The sequence below is a fragment of the Postia placenta genome (genome assembly GCF_002117355.1).
Source record: "Postia placenta MAD-698-R-SB12 unplaced genomic scaffold POSPLAscaffold_486, whole genome shotgun sequence".
Lineage (NCBI taxonomy): Eukaryota > Fungi > Basidiomycota > Agaricomycetes > Polyporales > Adustoporiaceae > Rhodonia > Rhodonia placenta.
Genome location: NW_020170317.1, coordinates 1 through 2,102, shown reverse-complemented (window position 1 = coordinate 2,102; position 2,102 = coordinate 1). Strand labels below are relative to the sequence as shown.

The window sequence follows — 2,102 nt, the reverse complement described above, 5'->3', positions numbered from 1 at the left end:
TCGTCAGCAAAGGCCTAGGACAAGAAGAAACGACTTACTGCGCTTTTTCGTGGTTGATCCCCCGCCGCGCGTCTTCTTTGTTTTGCCCAGGACAGACACCTTGTCGAAGTAGCAGCCCTGTTGGAACTGCGCGCACCTATCGCAGGTCGTAGCGTTCTCGGCCCACACGCAATCGACCGGGGCCGAGCGGTAGCCGGCGCAACGGTCGCACTATCGAAAAGTTAGCTTCGAACCGCTTCGACGAAGAGTCGAGCTTACCTTCTGTCCCGACTGGCGCTTCTCAATCGCCGCGGCGGCCATGTCGACCTCGGTCATCGCGAGCGGACGTTCGACCGTCCGAGGAGTCTTCTACGAAAGAGAGATTAGTCACCGAACGACGATAGAAGAAAATACTTACGATCGAAGGGTCGTCCGACAGTTCGGCGACTTCCTCGTCGACCCTCGCGCGCCCCTTCCCCTTGTCGACACCGGCAGGCGCGGGGTCAGAAAGAAGGCCTTCGGCGGCCGCGATCCGCGCCGACTCCTCATCAGCGGCCTCTTGCGCGCGACGTTCGTCTTCGAGGCGCCGTTCCTCTTCCTCCTTCCGACGCCGTTCGTCTTCGAGGCGACGTTCCTCGACGGCCTTCGCACGCTTCGCGGCCTCTTCGATGCGTCGTGCTTCCTCCTCGGCGAGGCGCTTCTGTTCTTCGAGGCGTCGTTCGACCTCGGCATCGATGGCAGTCGCGAGCTCGGGCCAGTCCCCGCGCGCCCACTCAACCCACGACTCCGACGCCCGATCGGCGAGCTGTTTGACGGCGGCGGCAACGCGCAGCTCCGTCTCCTCGTCGCGGATGGCGCCCAAGGCCTTGCGATAGGCGAGCTGTTCGAAAACAAACGGTTAGTTGGGTTATGCAGATTACGAAGCGACTTACGACCAGCGGCGACAAATCCTGCGCCCACTCTTCGACCACGTCGAGCGCGGCATCGGCGGTCGGCGGAGCTTCGAGGACCATGAGCAGCGAAGCGAGGCGGCGGTTGACGAGCGAAGGCGTAGAGGCAGGGGTGGCGGAGCGAGCAGACATCGTGTAAGCAGTGAGTATGCGAGAGAGGGCGACGAGGTAACGAAGAAGGAACGATGGGATGGGGAAAATGAGGCTAAGTCTACCCTGCTTATAACCCCTTCCCGACCAGCGTTTAGCGCCGGCCACGTGGCGTTCGAAACCGACGCGGGTTGCCATTCCGCTTCGATCCGTTCACGACCATCGCGCTTCTCGCATCACGTGGAGGACCGAGGGCGGTCCAAATTTCAATAGGGAGGAGATGATAGGCGCCAAGCCCCTCTGGGCCCCGATTCACCTCTTTTCGGCACTCGCATCCCGCCCGGCACTTCGACCCAGTCTCCCAACAGGTCGATTTCGCCTTCGACGCTCTTCGACACCTTCGACGGTGCGCGACGCTTACTCGAAGCGCGGCACGGTCTTCCCGATGCCTCGTGCGTAGACCTCGGAACATCTTCCGCATTCGGCGAACAATAGGGCCACTCGACGCCGCTCGGCCAAGCGCGCGCTTCGCTCCAAGCCACACCGAAGTAGCCGGTCTTTCCCGATTAGGTATCGAACCTCGCGGCATGCCTTCACGATGGCTACCGGTCCGAAGTGGCCATATGTTGCCCTTCATCTCCGCATTCGGCATGACGTCACTCTACTGATGGACTTGGTATGTGCCCCTCGGTGAGGCAGCTTCTTGAGGAACAATGCAAAGCCCCTTGTACTCGTATGCCACTCTCGAATAGTCGTAGCGTCCTGTGTAGTATAAAATCGGTCGTAGTTCTCCCTAAAAATACAAGATCCGGTCCCCCCCCTCGAGTTCAGAGCTCATAAGTCGAGTTCGCCCCGCGTCTAAACTTTCAACTGCGTCACTTCGTCCCTCGCTGCGTAACTTCGAAACCTCGTCCACTGCGTTACTCGTCGATACCGTCTCGACGAACCCTTCGACTTCGACTATTGTCGAAGAAACTGCGAACCGCGCCCTAGCTAAGTACACCCTATCGAGTCGTGTCCCTTCCTTCTACGATACATCGAAGAGCTCTGCCGAGCTTCGATCGTCGCTAACTTCCCACAGCT

At 59.9% G+C, this 2,102-nt stretch overlaps 1 protein-coding gene across 1 annotated transcript; it reads right to left on the bottom strand.

Annotated features, from left to right (window-relative positions):
* Window positions 1-3: 3 nt before the first annotated feature.
* On the bottom strand, window positions 4-1,767 carry POSPLADRAFT_1163732 (hypothetical protein; the record flags this gene model as incomplete). The annotated part of the gene is made up of 6 exons (XM_024487791.1): window positions 4-210; window positions 259-348; window positions 398-859; window positions 912-1,221; window positions 1,386-1,576; window positions 1,693-1,767. Coding segments are annotated over 6 exons (1,335 nt in total), but the record flags the coding sequence as incomplete, so codon positions are not given.
* Window positions 1,768-2,102: the final 335 nt, after the last annotated feature.